The 20,158-nt window shown below is 34.6% G+C and overlaps 1 protein-coding gene across 1 annotated transcript in view; it reads right to left on the reverse strand.

Annotated features, from left to right (window-relative positions):
* The window catches only part of LOC150079808 (periodic tryptophan protein 2 homolog), an 84,229-nt gene extending 64,302 nt beyond the window's left edge, over positions 1–19,927 (reverse strand). The window contains exons 1-3 of the mRNA XM_090383239.1: positions 19,814–19,927; positions 7,999–8,111; positions 4,534–4,628 (exon numbers count right to left, since the gene is read on the reverse strand). Of these exons, the coding sequence (XP_090239365.1) occupies positions 4,534–4,628; positions 7,999–8,111; positions 19,814–19,831 (226 nt within the window). The 5' untranslated portion in view covers positions 19,832–19,927. The remainder of the gene's footprint in view (positions 1–4,533; positions 4,629–7,998; positions 8,112–19,813) is intronic.
* Between the last annotated feature and the right edge of the window lie 231 nt (positions 19,928–20,158).

The following is a 20,158-nucleotide window of genomic DNA, read 5'->3' on the forward strand; positions in this document are numbered from 1 at the left end:
ATTCTAAAAATTAAAGCACTATAAATATTCTTTTATATATAGAAAAATTTAAAGACTGTAAAAATTTAAGAGTTCGTAAAAGCGTCTTTGAGACAGACCTGTCAATCACTTTGTTGTAGTATGATGCAATAGCGGTTGGTCCTGTCTTGTGGAAAGCAAAAAGTGTGCACATGATAAAGAAAAATATTCTTTTATATATATATATATATATATATATATATTAAATGTAATATAAAACTAAAGTTTCAGTTGATGGATAAAAATAAAAATAAGCAAGGTATGACAGATGCACCAAAATGCTCAAAGCAGCAGTAAAGGATACAAAAGTATATATAAGTATGTCAGAATAGATAAGTCTGATAAAGTTTGCACAGATAGAGATGAAAAGTACACAAAGTGCCAAGGACTAGAAGGGTAAGGATAGTAGGAAAAAAAAGAAGTATTGTAGTTTTGTAAAAGGCGAAAAGAATGTTAATATCCTAAAAGTTATGATGAATTAAGATGATTATGGCTGAATTGCAAAGCCAATTAGAGGTGAGGGAACCGTAAAGTAAAATGATTAAACAAATAAAATAAAAAATAAAAGGTGGTAAAGCTGTCATCAAATATTGGTGGGCACTATTAGTTAAAGGTCAAAAAACAGGATAACAAAAATGCAAAATCTGATGTCAGCTGAAATAAATTAGGGGACTACACCTGATCATGTATCAGGAACTGTTTCTATAACAGTGGAAGAGAGGTGAAAAGAAGCCAAAAAGCAAAGAATAAAATTAGCACATTCTCACTGACACTGCACTGGGACAAGGTAGTCCCAATGCAGTGTCAGTGGTATAAAAAAAACAATTTAAAGGTAAAAATAAGGATAAAGCTAAAATAAAATATAATTAAGTGTTTTTAGAGTGGGAAAAAGGTTTTTGAATTATATGTAGAATTTTATGTAAATTTGGAAAAATATATCAGTGTTGGAATTTTGTAGAAATTAGGAGAATTAAAATTATTTAGAACAAGCAAATGGTATTGGGTGAGGTATCAAATAGAGGATAGGGAAGGGATAAAGGAGCAGTTAAATAAAGATGAAAATAGCGATAGAATGAGGATAGTTGGAACATTCGTATCACCCTCATATTGCACTAATAGTTTTATGAACTAGAAAAAAAGGTAGAAATAGAAAGGTAAAAAGTATAGAAAAAGTTATTAAATGGACTGGGCTAGCTGGGGTTGTAAAGTCAAACCCTTTAGTAAAAAAGGAGACTAATACCAAATGCTTGTAGTGCAAGGAAAAAAGCAGGTGAAAAAATCATGAAAGATTTTTTCTTACACGCCTAAAACCGAGCTGAAACAGAAACCAAAAGTATAATGAGAAAAGTAACGATATCTGGAGTTTTCAAGTAATGCATATCGGAAGGAAGAAGGCGGGAAAATAAAGCGAACATATTTAGTAGAGTAGATGAATGTATCTAAAGCATTACCACATTAGTGGATATAGCTATCTATATCCAAATTAGTGGATATAGCTATCTATATCCACATTAGTGGATATAGCAATTTATAGCAGCATAACGGACTTAATAGAGAGCTTTGAAGAAATGAAAATATATATATGGAAATAGTGACTCTATTGGGGAAGGGATAAAGGAGCAGTTAAATAAAGTCGTATTTTGAAAAAATAAGAGCATAGAGATACATAAGAGTAGTGTTGGAAAAGAGAAAGTATATCTATAACGTAGAAATGTGGTTGGAATAATAGGACTTTACAAATGTAAAGTCATAAGGTATACAGAAAATAAACATAAAACAGTTCATAAATAAATAAAAAGTATTGAACAAAGCAGTGAGAAGCTAAGTAAAACATGAATGTAGATCAAAATTAATTGAAAGTAGACCAAGTGATATGGCTACTATATATTTAGCAAAATATGGATGTTGTATAATCCTAGTATATAAATCAAAATTTTACCAATTAGGAGAGTACTGCTTACATATAAAAATATTTAAATCCAGGATATGAGTAATTACATATGTAAGCATAAAAAGCAGGAAACATGTAAAGAATAACATAATATCCTGAGATGGAGAAACAAGGTTAAGAATTATAACCTGTAGTCCAAAATGGAGTCTTTACAATGCATTATTTAACTAGTTAGAAGTGAACAATTACTGAAGTAAAATCAGTAATCATTTCTGTAAAAATAAATAAATCTATTGTTGATAGATCCAAAGGTAGTTCCAGATGTGAATCCAAAGGTGAAAGGTGCTGAAGATAATTTAAGTAGTAATAATTAAATATATCAAATGTTGAAAGATTCCATATACTGTATACAGTATATTGAATGAAATAAAAAGAAAGTGGAAACAAGAAAGCAGAAAACTGGAGAAGTAGCCTAGTGCAATCAAAGGCAGCAAATGCTAAACCTAAGCAGAGAATGGGTTTAGTGTATAATGCAGAGTGATTAAGTAAAAATTAATGTAATAATATGAGGTTAAATGAATTACAACTAACAGCACAGAAAAGATAGAAAAAATATATAAATAAATAAATAAATAATCATAAACCAAGTTACATATTATCTTATCAAGAAGCCACAACGTGACTATGATTTATGGAAGCACAAAGTATTTCGATTAGCCAGCCAGTTTAGTGCAAGTTTGGCAAAATGTTTTACTAAATTATTTTATTTTAAATTAGATAACTTTTTTTCTATTTTAAATTTTATACATCTAAACATTTAAACTGAATGGAAGTGGATTCTAGATCACCAAGGAAGCCATTGTCATTCAATGCACTAAACTGTCTGGCTAATCAAAACTAAACTTGCACTTATCAAAATATTGGTTAATCGAAATACCTTTTGCCACCATAAACCAAGGTCATGTTGTGGCTTCTTGATAACGTAATATGTACCTTGGTTTATGATTGTTTATTTATATATTCTTTCTATCTTTTCTATTCTATTAGTTGTAATTCATTTAACCTCATATTATTTATATTAATTTTTAATTAACTCATTGTGCATTATAAAAAAATGCCATTATTATTTAAAAATTGTTTACTTAACCTATTATTCTCTAAAAGTGTATTTTATTTTACTACCCCCCTCTTGGCTTAGCTGCTTAGTGCTGGTCACAGTGTAGGTCCTATATATTCTACACATTCACCATATTTTCATAACCATTCCATGTGTTAGTCATACTTTTGTTTTCCCAGTAAAAAATTTCATACAATGCCCTCCTAGGCCTTTACCCACCTTACCTTTCTTTCTCTATATATATTTTTTATTTTTAATTTTTTTTTTTTGTGAAAATTCAAAGCCATGTGCACAAAACCCGTGTGCTGCCAAGTTACACTCTTTCTCTCTAGTATCATTTCAATTTAAGTTGTCCGTGAGTGCATGTTACATATTTTGTGTGTAAAATGTATTGTAAACAAGTGGGAAAAAAAATGGAAAGCATTAAATATGGAAATAAAAAAGGAAGTTTTAAAGTTTTGGTAAAAATGGTACAAGTTTAAAATAAAACTGGATATTTGATGAGTGGCAACAGATTTGTTGAGAAGAGAGAAAAAGCAATCTACGTAAATGACCTTACCTTCATTCTTTAAAAAGAAAGTGACCCAAAACAAAAATATCCCCCCTTCCTCTGAGTGAAAAATTAGCCAACAAAACAATATTTCTCATGTATGTTTTATTTTAATAAATGTTTATTTAATGGCATTCAAGTTTTAATATCAATCATAGAATATGTCTCTGATTGTTATATGAAAATGTGAATGCTATAGTGTTCTTCTATGCATTGTTTCTCTTTTCAGAAAGTGTGTTCTGCATTATAGCAGGATGAGCTGTATACATATCCTACAGATTTCATCTATTTAAAAGTTGTTGTTATTTGGTTTTTAGGAGCATTAGCAACTAAGGCCATATTGCTCCGGGATATGCGGTGGTCATTCCCTGACCTTTCCGCATCCTCCGTATTTGGTGGTGACGGGCTCGAACCCCGATCTAATCAAGAAGCATGTGCTACGCACTGCTGCTCCTTCCCACCTGGCTACGGAGGCGCCTATTTAAAAGTACTGCACTCGCTACACAATGAAAGGCAAAGCGATTTTCCTGCATGCAACTTTGAGCAAATGTGATATTAATGCACCAACCAACTGGTCTGGAAGTCTTTGAAAAGTTTAGTGAATTGAAAGTTTCTGGAACGTTATTTCTGTAGACTATATCTAATTGAAGTTTACAGTGTATAAAAATATATGAAGCAGAGGTTTTATATTCCTTCAGTAAGGTATAGGAAACATACTGACATAATAAATATTCAATTCACACATTTTACTGAATGATAAATATATATCATTATAATGATGCCATTTAATGAGGGAGGGGAAATATTACTGCAATGCAATGACAACCTCCAATGAACAGTAAAATAACATGATGTTGTTTAGGTCAAATGATCAATAATATAGGAAATAAAAAAACATTATTAAAACTGAAAGATTTTCATTACATAATTTAATAATGATAAAAAATTAATACTCACGCTCATTAACAGCAATTAATGTGCAACCATTTGGGGAAAGAGCAAGAGCAGTAAAATTATATCTACTTTCAACTGGAAGTGTTTCTGATTTGTTGCTAACAAAAAAAAGAAAAATAAATAACAATATCAGAATGGCAAATCACTTTTAATTTAAATTAAGTGTAAAATGAAAAAGACCTAGGGGTAATTGTGCAGTTGGATATGAAGTTCGCTGAGCAGTACAGACAGGCTGCCAGGACAGCTCATGGTTGTTTGTTATTTAGGAGCATTAGCAACTAAGACCATATTGCTCCAGGGGTATATGCGGTGGTCATTCGCTGACCTTTCCGAACCCTACCACCTTTTGTGGTCATGGGCTCGAACCTCGTTCTAATCAAGAAGCGTGTGCTACGCACTACTGCTCCTGCCCACCTGGCTACGGAGGCGCTACAGCTCATGGTGTTTTGTCAATGATATACATGAACTTTCCTAGTAGGGATAGGAAGGGGATTATCCCATTATACACGGTAGTGGTACAGGCAATGACACTACACAAGGCCACATCTTGGGTACTGCATACAGGTCTGGAAGCCTCGTTTTAGGAAGGATTTAGATGGGTGCAGAGAACAAAAGAACGGTTTTACCAAGAAGGGTTTCAGTTTTGGAAATTGCAACACCTGGACACTAGACACCTGTGAGTAGATCTAATTGAGGTGTTTAAGGCCTTGAATGGATTGAGTAAGCTCAATGCTGATGGCATTTTTCCTCTTGCTCTGACTACATATACGAGGAGTTGTGAATAGTAAGGGCAAACTCAACATTCATTTATTTTGAGAAAAGACTAAAGTTTGTAAAAGTTCTACATAAACATAAGTGCAAACTAGCATTATGCAGTTGCAATTTATCGTCATGTATAGCACATCAAAAATAATTAAGGCCATCAAAAATAATTAAGGCCAATTACCGATTATGTACCAATTAATTGATGCATCCTTAGTTGCAGGATAGATATGCAGAAGTTTCCCTTCAGTCAGTGGGTGGTTGATCATTGAAACAAACTTCCACCTGTTATTGTCAGGATTTTATATTAAAACTAATGAATGGTTAATGTATGCTTTTTCTACTAAAAAATTATAATAAATAAATGTACTGTATGCTAATAATATATAACAGAACAAAATATATTGGAACTCCATTAATTCCATTAATCAAATGATCATGCACAGATCAGAACAGCAAATCAGTGTGTGTGTGTGTGTGTGTGTGTGTGTGTGTGTGTGTGTGTGTGTGTGTGTGTGTGCACACGCTCGTATGTGCATATATGCTTGTGCACACACACACACACATGCATCAATGTTTCTCAACTTTTTACTTCTGGTGCCTACTTTTTTTGGAGCAACAAAATTCATTGCTATAATGCAATACCCTTACTTGTCATACAAAGCTTAGTCTCCCACATATTACAAATGTGTTATAATTTTATCCTTGTGTATATACAGTTATTTTTCCTTGACTAAAATTAAATTTTCAGATCCTTTTGCAGATGCCTGATGTCTAGACCCTGCGATCTACAGAATTGAAGCCTTTTCCTCCTGTAGAATATTCCTTTACATTCTTAACTAATTCTGTTACCTTAAATTATACCCCTCACATAGCTGAATGATTAATACAGAAATGCTGTAATACACCTACTTGAGTTTATATACTTCGAGCCCATGTGATTGGCAAATATGGTTGATGATGACAGTCTTGTTAAGAAATAGACAGTTGTATATTCCTCTAACTTTTTTTTTTCTAAGCAAGTCTATATCCCTTTTGAAATGAAATTTCCACACTTGTATAGCAATAATGTGGTCTGATTGCTGATTTGTACAGTGGGATAATCACTATCTCTAACAGCAAAATTTCTGTATATCACTGATGAAACCCCATGTGCTACCTCAACAGCTTAATGCACTGCTCAAAGAACTTCATATCTAATTGTATTTATACCCCAAAAAAGAATAAATTCTTTTTTGACATGTTGAGCACATTCTCCCTCTGTTGATAATTTAACCTGGGATTATGACTGTCCAGATGCAGAGCCCTTGAATTTAATGACATTAAAACCTGACTCATTAATGAAAATTAAAAATAATAATATAAAATATATAATGCACAGCTTGTTTAACTACAAATGAAAAAGGAAATATTGGACTGAATATGAATCAGTCTAGGATATATTTTATTCACACTGTCAACTGTTTCCTTTTTAATTTTGTCTGTTGGCATGATGTAAACGGTTAGGGCATATTATAATTCAAAAAAGCAGACACACATCTGCTTTCTTAGATTTAAATGTGTTACAAACAATAAACTTGGTAAAATAACCTTGACAAACTCTGATGAATTTATAGTAATACTTAAACAGTAACATTAATCCTTGATAACAATATATAAATATAGCATGTAGTTCTTCACATATAAACTACCCAAGTTAGTAGAAAAATTTTATCTTTCTTAGACTCCAATGTTTTAAGAAAATAACATTCTTGGAAATATAAATTCAATAAACCATTATCAATTTATATTTCCCATCTGAATGAGAAGTAAATTTAATCAAGTTGACAATGTGAACTGAGCTGCATTAAAAAAAAAAAAAAAAAATTGGCTTAAAAACTAACATTTTTGTTAACTGACAAGGCATACATAACTGCAAAAATAACTGAATATCATTCCAAGAAATAGTCATGAATTTTTGTGTCAGTTCTATTATAGCCATCCAGTCTTGTTCACCATATCCACGTGATCTGTGTGTTAAAGACAGCACCATCTTAATAAACTATGTTTATTAAGATGGTGTTGATTAAGTTTATCTAAACAAACAGTTTTTCAAGATAATCTTAATAGGAAATAGAAAATGTTTGTTTCAAATATTAGTAGGATTTTACTACTGCTAACAATGGCAAACTGCTGTTCGGTAGACTATGCTGGTTGTTTGGTTGCATACACCATAAATCAAATAATAAGTGATACATTTCATATACTGACAAGTTAGAATGACAGTGGCACTATGTAAATATGTTCACAACAAGAGATACTCATGAAACTAGCTATACATTATATTATGACAACAATTAATCTATTATTACCTTAATTATTAAATAATTTAACCCAAGCAACAATTTAATTGATATACAAACTGCAAACTGCAGTAACTGTATACACAATTTTTTTATTACTGCTAGTTAACCTTGTACTGATGCTGTTAATAATTGGTAATCATTCTTTTTACAAGTTTAATTAATGTAATTATAAGCAAACTAATGTCAGGTCAGATTTTTTTTGATAATTAATGTATTAATACATTAATTGCTACTGTAATACTGTATATAATTGTTGGCAGCTGTCCATAGTAAAACAATATATCCAGAAATTTATATTCCAGTTATACAATTTTAAAATATTAAATTAAAGCTGAAAATGGAATACAGGAATAATGCTTACCTTTTAAGATCAAAAAATGTAATTCGGTTCCCAACAGGGCTAATCACAATATTTCCATCACAAGAAAACTGAAGATTTCCTTTACAATACACCGATCCCAACAAATTAGAAAACTGGAATGTATATAATAGGAAATAACAATTGAATAGTAAAAATGAAAATAAGAAAATTATTCAAGAAAAATTAAGAATAATATTTTTTAATGGAAAGTAATCACTGAATATGTTACATAGTAAAACTGAAGTTGTCAATATCTAATTCAGTAGTCATAGCTGTTATTTTTAAAACTATTACAGTGATTTGTCAACCATCATCAAAACTGGCTGAACTAAGTAACAATCACTTATTGCGTACATGCAGACAAAATTGTGAATGAACCATTTTTTTAAAGATACCTCCCAAATTCATTACAGATATACACACAGAACATCATGCTGCTCTTAAATTTTACATGTGATTGAAAAAAAGCTTTGGCAAGGCTATGAATGAACTATGCATGAGGGCACATGCCTCTGTTTGGCCAATTTAAAGGTTTTAAAAAAAATCAACAATTGTTTGAGAAAAGCAGGTGACCTGGATGGCAAAAATTCTACAACAACAGAAGAAGCAATATAAAATGTTTTTGCTGATAATAACAATGACAACAATAGTCATTATTGTTATTGCGCATACATATCAGAGAGCATATCAAGCAGATGGCTGATGTGCTGAAAATATTTAAAAATAATTAAATATTGTGCATATGATAAAAAAACAATAATTACAAACATCTCAAAACTGTGCATGCTGAATTCTACACATTCTTAAGCAACCAGAAATGTAATAAATAAATTAATATTAGTATTAACAACAACCCAAAGTGTAAGCTCATTGACTAGAATTGAACTTAGACCTCTTGAAATGAGTGGCAGACTAGCTGGCATGATGTATTGTGCTGAATGGGCTGCTATGGAGAATCCAACCAGATTTGTAGCTGAGCATGGTATGTAAGAGAATGGGAAAAGGAGTGGATGCAAAAAACTGTAACAAGAAATTAGACACTGGTTTACCCATATAAGTCAGAGCCAATGAAGCTCAGTAGTGAACTGGACAGAGTGGCCAAAATATGTGTTATTTCATGTTAAAATTAGAGTGATAATATTTTTTGAGTGCTGGAACACTTTACATGTATACTATGCATTTAATAGCAGATTTTTAGTGTTATATTTTTCCCACTCATACGGTGCACCAACAAGTAATGATGTGTATTTCAAGGTGAACGGATCTGGGCTAAGAAATAGCAATTGAAGTTTAACATTGACAAATGCAAAGTACTGCATATGGGTGGCAGTAACCCCACAGTAACATACCAACTGTGTGGTAGTACGCACTCGGAGTAGTGGAAAATGAAAAAGACTTGGGGGAGATACTTGTGCAGTCAGGTATGAAGTTCTCTGAGCAATGCAGACAGGCTGCCTGGAGAACAGCTTGTGGAGTTTTGTCAATATAATACAGGAATTTTGCTATTAGAGACAAGGAAGTGATTATCCCATTGTACAAGACAATGGTCAGGCCACTGCATACAAGTCTGGAAGCCTCATTTCAGAAAGGATATAGAGCTGCTGGAATGGGTACAGAGAAGGGCAACAAGATTGGTGCAGGGAACAAAAGGGTGGACTTACCAAGAAAGGCTTCAGTTCTGCAAATTGCAGCATCTGGAGAGTAGGCACCTGTGAGGTGATCTGATTGAGGTGTTTAAGGCTTTGAATGGATTGAGCAAGCTCAGTGCTGATGAGATTCTTCCTCTTGCTCAGGAGCATAAATTCAAATTGAGAAAGGACAGTTGCAGGATAGATGTGTGGAAGTTTGCCTTTAGCCAGCAGGTGACTGATTGTTGGAACAAACTTCCATCTGTTGTTGCAGAGGTTAGCATTAGCATTAGTAGAGGCATTTGATGCAAGAAAGCAAGCTTATGCAGCATCAGCCAAAAAAAAAAAAAAAAAAAAACCCACTTCCACTTCACCCCTCTGTTCGTTCAAAATACCTGTCCAGCTGAGCCTTAAACTTATTTAGGCTATCAACCTCCACCACAAGGGATGGAAGTCTGTTCCACCAACCAACCACCCGCTGGCTAAAGGCAAATTTCCGCACGTCTATCCTACATCTGTCTTTCCTCAATTTGAATTTATGCCCTCTCAGGTGATTTTTCTGAGCTAGAGGAAGAATCCCATCAGCATTGAGCATGCTTAAACCATTCAAGGCTTTATACACCTCTATCAGATCACCTCGCTGGTGCCTAGTCTCCAGACACTGTAATTTGCAAAACTTAAGCCTTTCTTCGTAAGAGCACCCCCTTTGTTCCATTCACTAATCTTGTTGCCCTTCTCTGTACTCGTTCCAGCAGCTCTACATCCTTCTTGAAATGAGGCCTCCAGACCTGTATACAGTACTCTAGGTGTGGCCTGACCATCGCCTTATACAATGGAATAATCACCTCTTTATCCATGCTGGAAAAATTCCTGTATATCATTGACAATACTCCATGAGCTACTCTTGCAGCCCGTCTGCACTGCTCAGAGAACTTCATATCTGCCTGCACAAACACCCCCAAGTCCCTTTCATTCTCTACCACTGTCAGTGTAGTACCACAGAGTTGATACGTTGCTCTGGGGTTGCTGTTTCCCATGTGTAGTACTTTACATTTGTCAATGTTAAACTTCATTTGCCACCTCTCAGCCCATCTGCTCAACCTTTCCAGATCCTGTTGCAGCAGCATAGTGTCAGTAGTGTCCTTGACAACCCTGCCAACCTTTGTATCGTCTGCAAACTTGGACATTAAGCCCGATATACCATCATCAATATCATTTATAAATACAGAAAACAATAATGGACCCAACACTGAGCCCTGAGGGACTCCACTAATAACATCAGTCCACGATGAGCAGTGTCCATTGATTACCACTCTCTGTCTTCTCCCCCTCAACCACCCCTTTATCCATAGCAGCAATTTGCCTCCAATGTCACACTGCTCCAATTTGTGTAGCAGTCTTCCATGTGCAACAGTATCAAAAGCCTTTCTAAGATCGAAGTATATAATATCAAATTTATTCCCTGCATCCAGTTCTTTTGTGACTGCATCATAGTATCCAATCAAGTTGGTCAGGCAAGACTTCCACTTAACAAAACCATGCTGTGTCCGAGCTATAACTGAAGTCTTGTCTAAATGATCCTGCAGTGCTTCTTTAACCGGTGCCTCCATTAATTTTCCTGGAACAGAAGTTAAGCTCACAGGTCTATAATTACTTGTGTCAGCCTTTGATCCTCCTTTGTGAATTGGGGTCACATTTGCACATTTCCAGTCTATGGGTACCTCCCCTGAGTCCAAGGAAGCTCTCATAATTATGGCTAAGGGTTTGCTTACTTCCTTTGCTGCCTCCTTTAATATAACTGGATAGATCCCATCCACCCCGGGTGCCTTTCTTGTGTTTATCTTCAACAGTTTCTCCTCCACTTTACTCCCAGTTATTTCAAGATTCTGTAGCTTACTGCTAGAGTTGAATACACCTCTGGCATTCCCCTCGCTGAATAACTCCTCATGTGTGAATGTCGATGCAAAATATTCATTTAGTTTGTTAGCTACCTGAGCAGGATCAGCAACAGTTGACCCATCAATATCAAGTGGACCAATCTGATTCATCCCCTTCCTTCTAGAGTTTACATAAGTCAAGAACTCTTTGCTGTTTTTCTTTGCATCCCTTGCCAAGGATTTCTCGTAATCTGCCTTCGCCTGCCTAACCTCCTTTGTAACTTGGTTGCATATCAACTTGTATCTATCATAGGCTTCTGTGTCATGTGTTAATTTGTATGTATCCCATGCATTTTTCTTCTCTGCCATATGCCTCATTAGTTCATCTGACATCCATTTTGGCCTAAACCTTGAATAGTATTTCTTAGTTGGTATGTAAAGCCTAGTAGCTTCCAAGATAAGTTCTTTGAATGCTTCCCATTTTGAATTTGCTGTTGGTAACATCATCAGTTGGTCCCACTGTATGGAATTTAAATACTGTCTCAGTCCATCGTAGTCGCCTTTACGGAAGCAATAACCCTTCCCTTTACCCCTAATGGTAGTTACCTCTTTGAGTAAATCCCACTTCAGCACACTGTGATCACTGCCACCTAGTGGTTCATTTATCTGCAGATTCTTAATGCATGAAGAATCACTGCTGATAATCAAATCAAGAGTCTTACTCCCTCTAGTTGCCTCCCGAACATGCTGATGTAGAAAACAATCATCCAATAAATCCACAAAAGCCCTGCTAGTGTGTGAGTAACCAGCCCCCAAATTCCAGTCAATATCTGGGAAATTAAAATCTCCCATTATAAGACTCTCTGATTTACTGGCCCACTCTATTTCCCTGTACAGTTCCTTATTATACTCATCAGAGTCATTAGGCCTATAGCACACTCCTACTCTCAATTTTGATCTCCCAATGTTTATGTCACACCAAACTGACTCAACACTGCACTGTCCAGCGATTTCGACTGGCTTCACTTCCTTGGTTTTTATGTGTTTCTTAACTAATAGCATAACCCCTCCCCCCTTCCTATCCTGTCTATCCTTTCTGTAGACGTTGTACTCCCCAAATTGCAGTTCTGCATCCCTTATATCTGTGTGACACCACGTCTCTGATATCCCAACAATATCTGCCTTCGATGTTTTGAGCAATACCTCAAATTCATCAAATTTATTTACTAAACTCCTAGCATTGGTGTACACGCAAGTATACCTGCACCTGTTTCTATTCTTAGCTACCCTAACACAACCCATGTGTTTACTTGTACCGCAATGGCTCCCAGCAGTCTCTGAAATATCATGCATCTTGTTTTTCAGGCTTCTGCTCATTCTAATAGAAGCAGTGCAAGAATCTCTTTCACCTCTGCCAGTGGCTACTGTCAATCTATTGGTCTTTGTCTCCCCCCAAGCTAGCAGTTTTCTGACCCACCTAACACTGCCTCGATAGCATCAGCAAATATTCTTGCACCCTTTCTATTTAAGTGTATCCCATCCCTGTAGAAGCAATCTCTCCTGTTAACAAGTACAGTCCAGGCTGAAAAAAATTCTACCCCTTGAACCTTGCACTATCTTTCCAGGGCCGAATTGATCGACAAGGCTCTTATCATATACTCCCTCTTATCGTGTCTGGGCAGAATTGCAGACACTTTCAAATTCAACCCTAATTCTCGGCTTTTGATAGCTTAAATAAATTCTAGGAAGAACTAGACAAACTATTAGAGGGAATGGATAGGTGAAATGGAAAGTGTTGGGTTTTTTTTTGGCTGATGCTGTATAAGCTTGCTCTCTTGCATCATTTCCACTACTAAAGCTAATCTCCATTAAGATAATGTCAATCCTTGTATTCCATACACTGATGTCCTAGCTTCTATCAAATCACAGGTTTCATGCCTGTTATACAACTCCGATTATGTCCCATGTGACTTCTTTCTCAGAGTGAAGGGAGGTGCATCTCAGAAAAGCAAGGAAATTATCAAAACCAATGAAGTGACAATGTAATTTTAGTAACAAGGCTGTGGTCTCAGAGAGAAAAATCTTCATTCTAGAATCATACATCAATCTCAGTCAATGTGAAATATGGTTGAAATATTCTAAAAAACTTAACACACAACTTTCCTTTCTATGCAGAAAGGATTGAATTAAATAGACTACATAGTTTTAAAACTTAAACATATTAAGTGATATGAAATGACTATAAAAGGAGTATCAAGTGATAACATATAGAATTTTTTAATGAAGTTTTAATGTTTTTTAATTAAACATATTAAGTGATATGAAGTGACTATATAAGGAGTATCAAGTGATAACATATAGCATTTTTTAATGAAGCGAGAGAAAGTTACTCTCATACAAAGTATTTGTATGAGAGTATCTGCTTTCCTGTTTTTAGCAAGCTATTGAATTTAAAAAAATATTTAAAAAAAATATATATATATATATTTTTTACAAAGCAGATGTTCCTCTATAAATTAGAAACATAAAAAAACAAAGGCTTAAAAAATAACAAAGATAAATACAGAAAATGATTAAAATGGATTTCATTGCATTAAGTGACACAATATGTTACTATAAGGTAATCTAAATTTTCCCTTATATCGATTTAAGCAACTAGAAGGCATATTCTAAAATTTATCTATTCAAACACCAACTTATTCCCCTCCAATAGCTCTCCATGATTAGTATGCACTCTTGCAAATGGATCATAGAAAAATTCATAGAATGATTAACAGGCTCATTCATAGAACCTTTTAATGAAAATGCTTGGATATCTTTGTATGTCTCCTATTGCATTAGATGCAATTGTTGAACAATTGATCACTTTACAAATTAATTGTGTGAGGGGTATCTCCTTTCCTGTTTTTAGCAAAAGTGGTTCAACAAAGTTTTTCCTGAAAATCCAAGATTTTTGTTCACATTGCAGCCCTGATGGTGTTTGTCTCTGAAAAGAAATAATTCATCTGCCTGATTCCACATTCTGGGGGCCTATGAGAAGGTCTGGTTCCAATAAAGCTTATACAAATGTTTCAGAATTCTTTAAATTCCCAAATTTTAGAAGAGGAAGGATCAAGCCAACACTAATGAATTACTCAAGCAAGAAAACTTGGAAAAAAATTAAATTAAGCCTGAGAAGATGCAATTAAGAGAAAAAAAGGGAGGGACAAATATACTAACAATGATTAAAGACAAGTATAAGATTGTTTTAAAACCAAAAATCAAAAAAAGGGCAGTCTGAATGCTTTCCTTATCTTCAACTAAGATAAGAGCTTCAAGAACAGAGACTAAATAAATAATTCTTTATTATAACCAAAAGCATGTATACAATATCTCATCAGCGAAAACTGAGAGGGGTTGCTAGCAATAGCCATGAAGGAAATAAACTAATAATAAATAAAACAAGTTGACCTAACCTGGCATACTGGCAGGTAAAATTTAGAGTACTGCTTTGCATATGGATTTTTTAAAAATAATATTTACTTATAGATATAGTACTAACTTGTAACATTTACCAATATACACTTTTAGATCTCTTTTAATAAAGTCAAAATTTCCAAAATATTTTATTACCAAATCAAAGATATGTAATTATGATTAATAAATAAAAGAAAAGAAAAGCAGTGGGGTTCCCCAGGGATCAGTATTGGGACCACTGTTGTTTTTGATTTAATTAAATAACATCAATGAAGGGATAGGGTGCGTAATGTTGAAATTTGCAGATGATGTAAAGATTGATAATAGTTAATGATCACTGCCAAGCAGAGCTTCTTCAAACTGGCCTAGACATAGTTTAGGGATTATCAGAAGAGTGGCAGCTTTGCTTTAATCCAGCAAAGTGTAAGGTCTTACATCTGGGGAACAGTAACCCCAAAATAACTTATACACTTGGTGGAGTTGAATTAAAGTCATTAGTGGAAGAAAGGGACTTGGAAGTTATGATACGGTCAGACAAAGTTCTCCGAGCATTGTAGACAGGTTACAAGGAAGGCCCATGGTGTCCTATCGATGACGTTCTTATCGTAGAGATAAGGACTTCATAATCCCATTATATAAGGCTATTGTTAGATCACACTTTGAATACTGTGTTCAAGTATGGAGACTGCATCTAAAAAAAGAAATTGAGCTTCTTGAAATGGTCCAAAGACAGGTACCTCGCCTGGTGAGATTGGCAAAAGGGTGTCCATATGAGGAAACACTTTGAGTATGTGGGTTGCACAGCTGGGAAACCAGGCACCTTAGAGGAGACTTGATTGAGGTGTTAAGGCTCTGAGAGGCAAAAGTAAAATGAATGAGGATGAAATCTTTGGTTATAAATGATTCTAGAACTAGGGGCCATAAATTTAAGTTTAGGGGTGGGGAGATTCTTTTATTATTATTTTACTTTTTTTTTCTTTCTTTTTTTCTTTTTTGGCTGGTGCAGCATAAGCCTTAGGTTTCCTTACACCATAAGACCATTACTAATACTAATAATAAAAGAATAAATTGATAATAAATGTTTTTTTTTTATAAGTCAACTGTACTCAAAGATATTTTAGATGTGTGTTATAAATGTTAAAAGTTAGTTATTTGGTTATTGGTTTTTTTTTTTAGGAGCATTAGCAACTAAGGCCATATTGCTCCGGGGATATGCAGTGGTCATTCCCTGACCTTTCCGCAACCTCCGTATTTGGTGGTCACGGGCTCGAACCCCGGTCTAATCAAGAAGCGTGTGCTACTCACTGCTGCTCCTGCCCACCAGGCTACGGAGGCACCTTAAAAGTTAGTAATGTGATTACACAATTTAGAATACCTCTGCAACACATATATAAAGTAGCCATTTTATCTTACCCAGATGTATGCCAGATTCTGTGATCAGTTTGTCTGCAATATCTGTGACTAGTATTAGCCACAGACTTTTGTAACACCAGCAAAAATAATAATAATAAAAATAAATAAATAAAATAATAAAAAAATTAAATGTCCAAGTTTGCAGACGATACAAAGGTTGGTGGGGTTGTTAATGACAGTACACTGTTGCAACTGGATCTAGAAAAGTTGAGCAGATGGGCTGAAAGGTGGCAACTGAAGTTTAACATTGACAAATGTAAAGTACTGCATATGGGAAGCAGTAACCCCAGAGTAATGTATCAACTGTGTGGTACTATACTAACAGTGGTAGAGAATGAAAAGGACCTGGGGGTAATTATGTAGGCAGATATGAAGTTTTCTGAGCAGTGCAGACGGTCTGCAAGAGTAGCTCATGGTGTCTTGTCAATAATATACAGGAATAAGGAGGTGATTATTCCGTTGTATAAGGCAATGGTCAGGCCACACCTTGAGTACTGTATACAGGTCTCAAGGCCTCATTTTAAGAAGGATGTAGAGCTACTGGAACGAGTACAGAGAAGGGCAACAAGATTAGTGAATGGAACAGAGGGTTGCTCTTACGAAGAAAGGCTTAGGCTTTGCAAATTGCAGTGTCTGGAGACTAGTCACCTGTGAGGTGATCTGATTCAGGTATATCAAGCCTTGAATGGTTTGAGCATTCTCAATGCTGATGGAATTCTTCCTGTTGCTCAGAATAATCGCCTAAGAGAGCATAAATTCAAATTGAGAAAGACAGTTGTAGGATAGATGTGCGGAAGTTTGCCTTCAGCCAGCGGGTGGTTGATTGCTGGAACAAACTTCCATCTGTTGTTGTAGAAGTTGATAGCTTAAATAGATTCAAGACAGAACTAGACAAACATTTGGAGCGAGTGGATGGGTGAAATGAGAAGGTTTTTTTTTTTTTTTTTTTTGACCGATGCTATATAAGCTTGGCTTGCTTTCTTACATCATGTGCCTTTGCTAATGCAAATGCTAATTTGTTATGATCTACTTTCAAATATCCTGTGTGGTCTTAGAATGAGGGGGAGGAGAACAGACAGTTGATTTTGTATGTTTATCAAAGAGTACTTGGTTATTTGATTAGCATTAGCAAGCTTATACAGCATCACCCAAAAAAAAAACAAAACAACTTCCCAGTTCACCTATCCATTCCCTCTAATAGTTTCTCTGGTTCTTCCTTGAATTTATTCAATTGTAGAAGTTGATAGCTTAAATAGATTCAAGTCAGAACTAGACAAACATTTGGAGCGAGTGGATGGGTGAAATTAGCAGATTTGTTTTTTTTTTTTTTTGGCTGATGCTATATAAGCCTGCTTTCTTGCATCATGTGCCTTTACTAATGCTAAATTACCTATGTGTTCCCCACCTCATGTAACTATCCAACTCATCTTTGAACCTTCCCAAGCTGTAAATCTCAACTATCTATGAAGAAACTTATTCCAGTAATTAAAAACTAGCTGGCTAAAAGAAAACTTCCCATAATCTGTATTAAACCTCTTTTCTTGTAATTTGAATTTTTGGTCCCTCCTTCTGAAATCATTTATAACAGTGAAAATTTCACTTTCATACATTTTACTAACCCCTCTCACAGCCTTATAGACCTTAATGAGGTCTCCCTAGTTGCCAAGCTCTGTAGCCAACATATTTGGAGTCTTTACTCATATAGGTACCCATTATTTTAAGAACACCCAGTAGGCCTAATACCACCTCAACTATTTCCTGTGTTGTTTCTTTATACCTGAACAGGCAAAATCTATACTTGGATACTAGTATTTCGTGTGTGATCTTACAATTGCCTTATACAGTGGGATTATAACATACTGATGTCCAAGAAAATGTTTCATAAATCATTGATAATACATGTGGACATTCCTTGCTGCCAGTCTACACTACTTGGAGAAGAACTTGATGACTATTTGTATTGTGAATCTCAAATCCCTTTCTTTCTCTACAGTTTTTAATTCAACCTCATCAAGTGTATAAGTTATTTTGGAGTTGCTATTCCCCAAATGTAAGACCATGCATTTTAGAAAAAAATGCATGGTCTTACATTCTCAGATTATGTTGCATGGGGATTATTGGTCTGATTTGATTCCTGTGCTTCACTGACCATCATTTTCCCAAATGTATAAATTATTTAATTTCATATTTAAAAATTAACTCATTAAATTATGGTTAATATCATAAACTTGATTCAGCATCATGAATAAACATATATTCAAGAATGGTTTTGATAATGTATAATAGATTTTTGCCCTGAAAATTATATATATAAAAAAAACTATGCATCAAAATAGTAATTTCCTTTCTAAAAATTTATTTTAAAATGATCAACTCATCTTTAATCATTGTTAATAATTTTGTCCTCAACCTAATTGCAATCTCTCTAGTGTTTTTAATATTTTGCATTTAATTACCAAAGATTGGTAATGGTTTTAAACTTTGCAACTAAATAACTGTAGTTGTGAAGTTTGAGTCACATAAAAGGTCATTTCAGACATCCATAATAATATACCTGGCTTCCAACTGATGATGTGCCAATTAATACAGAAATGGCAGTTCAGGAAGTGACAATATTGTTCCAAGTCTGATTATATAACCATGATGTACACTGAGTTGACTATGCATTAACTACATCCCCCTTGTGCAGGAATGGACTGCTCTGTGACACTGGTCAAGGCTCAGAGTGAAGAACGGCTGACATAAGATTGTAGTTAGCCTACGTGGCCACAGTTTTTGAGTGTCTGCGGGGAAGAATGGATCATGTAGTTGCGTTGGGATCTTTCGACTTGAAACGTGGAATTATCGTGGGGACAAGACGTGCAGGTACTGTCATGAAAGATAACAGGCTAATGTTATCAATGCTATTATCATCGTTGCACAAATTAGGGGGGTGGGTTACCAGGGTGCATTTGCACCCCTAAAAAATTCATACATTTCACTATAATCATTTCAAATTATCACAAATATCCTATTGTTAGTTTTACTACTATTCACTTTAAGACACCATCAAAAAATAAATAAATGAATAAATAAAAGGAAGTGACTTAGTTTTGAAAGAATTTTTTTTGTATGTGCCATAATAAATGAATTTAATTGATATGCCCACTGTGGTGGTTCTAGACAGGTGCTAAAAGGTCTATAGCCCCATGATAAAAAATAATGTACACTTCGTTTTTTATTTACTGCTAAATGATGATTAAACTCAATGATTCCCACGTACACTATTTTATTCCCCGCCTCACTGCCAGAAAATTCAGGGACGGCCACAGAACCCCTAATAGCATCACGACATTGTAAAAACAGTAATAGAACGATTAAGAAACTGATAGTTGGCAATATCTAAGTTGAATAAAAAGGGGTATGCTAATAAAGATCTGACTTTATCATTGGAAAACAAACCTTATAAGCAAACTTCATCACTAAACCTCCGATTGAAAAATTACCAAGGAGTACAATCAAACAGAATTAACAATATTCCAATACCACACATGTTGCACATGGACTGTGTTTACTTCATTTTCTATATAGAACCATCGGCGCTATTTAAAGTTGACTGTGCGGACAAAAAATCGCCAAATTGAAGCCCAATAATGATTAAAATTTCTCTTAATGCAGCTTCAAAATGGTAACGAAAAAATTCGCTTGTTTTGACAGTATAATAGTTACCTTAATTAATCAATATCACAGTAACGTAGCATCGTTTTGGTAGAAATAAGTATTAAAAACCTTAGGAAAATGCAATTG

Source organism: Mastigoproctus giganteus, chromosome 10 (genome assembly GCF_048544385.1).
Source record: "Mastigoproctus giganteus isolate SK-2022 chromosome 10, ASM4854438v1, whole genome shotgun sequence".
In the NCBI taxonomy this organism is placed as follows: Eukaryota; Metazoa; Arthropoda; class Arachnida; order Uropygi; family Thelyphonidae; genus Mastigoproctus; species Mastigoproctus giganteus.